Consider the following 1,767-nt stretch of genomic DNA (forward strand, 5'->3'; position numbering starts at 1 on the left):
TTGAGAGAGCAAAATCCTGGATTGTTGCTGATGATATCAAAGAACATATCATACAAATATATAAACCGGAAATATTTTTCTGTCACAACTAAGATAATCCGACCAGCTAAATAAATAAATTAATTAAATCCTTGTAACCCAAATGTTGACTATCATTTCCTCATAACAGAATCAGCCCTGTCAAGACCCCAAAAATCAACCCCAAACTACCCCTCAAATTCACACCACCAGTGCTAGTTGGAGCCACCGCAGGACCTCCAAATTCTACCGGAGAAGGTGCTGGAGAAACACTCATGAAATGGCTTCTCATTGACATAACCACAGTAATTAACTTTTGTCCCTGCTCACAATGCCCATCAGCTCCACTTATGAAGTAGTATGGCCCTGACTTGTCAAGCTTCACCTTTGTGTTACCATCCTTGTATGTAACTAGAGGACTTGATGTATTACAGGTTTCATAATCCTTTTTAATCACTTGAAGTACCGAGTCCTTTTTGGGATCATAAGCCCAAACTGTGCAAAGAAAAAGGGTTAAACAAAACTCGGACAATAAAATCGAAAATTTGAAAGAAATAGAGAAACCCCATGATGGAAAAGGGGCTTAAAATTGAATTGTCGTTTATGAATATGTACCTAGTGTGTCTCCAACTCGGAAACGTGAAGCCTCAGCCCATTTGTTGAGAGAATCAGACTCAGAGGAAGGGATTTTCCATGAATAATTTTTGCCTCCAACCATGATGTCTCTAGCTTCTGTGAAGGTAACGAAGAGAGAAACAATCAATATCGAGGATAATAAAGCAGCTTTATGTGAAGCCATTTAACAGATTGTGAATGTTTTGTTTTCGAGGGCGAGAAAGGAGATAAATAGATATGATGGAGCTACAAGAAAAAAGATAAGTATCCTTGAATCAACGATGGCTCTTTTTATAGATGGGAGTGAAGAGAAAACTAGCCGTTGGGTCCGTTGCGTGGCATGTCTAGACACTGCCTCTGCATTTGTCGAAGCAGCCTTTGAGCCTACCAGCTACATTTTGCCCCATCTGTCGGTCATGCAAGAGACTTTTGTTTTGAGCTTTTTGTTTTTTTTGGTCCAATTACTATTTGTTCCTCTTCCCAAGGATGCACGGTTTTGATTTCAAAATACTTTAGCTGTGTAAAAAATAGTAAGTTGATATAGTTGACATAATAATTAGAGATGTAATACACTTTTACTTTCATGTATTGTAGATAGTATTTGTTACTTACGTGTCGTAGATAGTATTTATAATTTCATTCAAATTTTAACCCCTAGAGACCTCTTTCTTTCTTTTTCTCTTTCTCTTGATCTTTCCTCCTTTTTCTCTCCCCACAACCACCGCCCTTCTCCTCTCACCACCATCTAGAACCTTGCTCTCTCTCTCTCTCCCACCCCACCCCATCCCACCGCCAAAAACATCCATAACAGCATTACATCGCCCATCTCTCTCTAGCTCTAGATCAACAACCATCTCTTTCTCTCTACTAGCTACAACTCTTTAATTTTTCGGCTAAAACAACTACCATCGATCACCCTCACCACCTATATCCAACATTTGAAGGTATATTGGACACTTTTCCTCAATGAATTTGATGTAATTAATGTTTAATGTGTGTTAATTTGATTTTAATGAATTTAGGGTTTTGAATTAGAAATTAGGTTGATTAGATGTAATTTAAGTTGTTAATTTGATATGATTAGATTATTTTGTTAAATAATCAATGATTTTAAGTTGTTGATTGTGAATTAAT

At 37.2% G+C, this 1,767-nt stretch overlaps 1 protein-coding gene across 1 annotated transcript; it reads right to left on the minus strand.

The window, feature by feature from the left end:
- On the minus strand, window positions 1-895 carry LOC133690166 (early nodulin-like protein 15). Its single transcript, XM_062110382.1, has 2 exons — window positions 634-895; window positions 1-513 (listed from the first exon to the last, which is right to left on the minus strand). The coding sequence occupies exons 1-2, from the start codon at window positions 815-817 to the stop codon at window positions 161-163; spliced, it is 537 nt and encodes a 178-aa protein (XP_061966366.1). The 5' UTR covers window positions 818-895; the 3' UTR covers window positions 1-160.
- Window positions 896-1,767: the final 872 nt, after the last annotated feature.

Source organism: Populus nigra, chromosome 3 (assembly GCF_951802175.1).
Source record: "Populus nigra chromosome 3, ddPopNigr1.1, whole genome shotgun sequence".
In the NCBI taxonomy this organism is placed as follows: domain Eukaryota; kingdom Viridiplantae; phylum Streptophyta; class Magnoliopsida; order Malpighiales; family Salicaceae; genus Populus; species Populus nigra.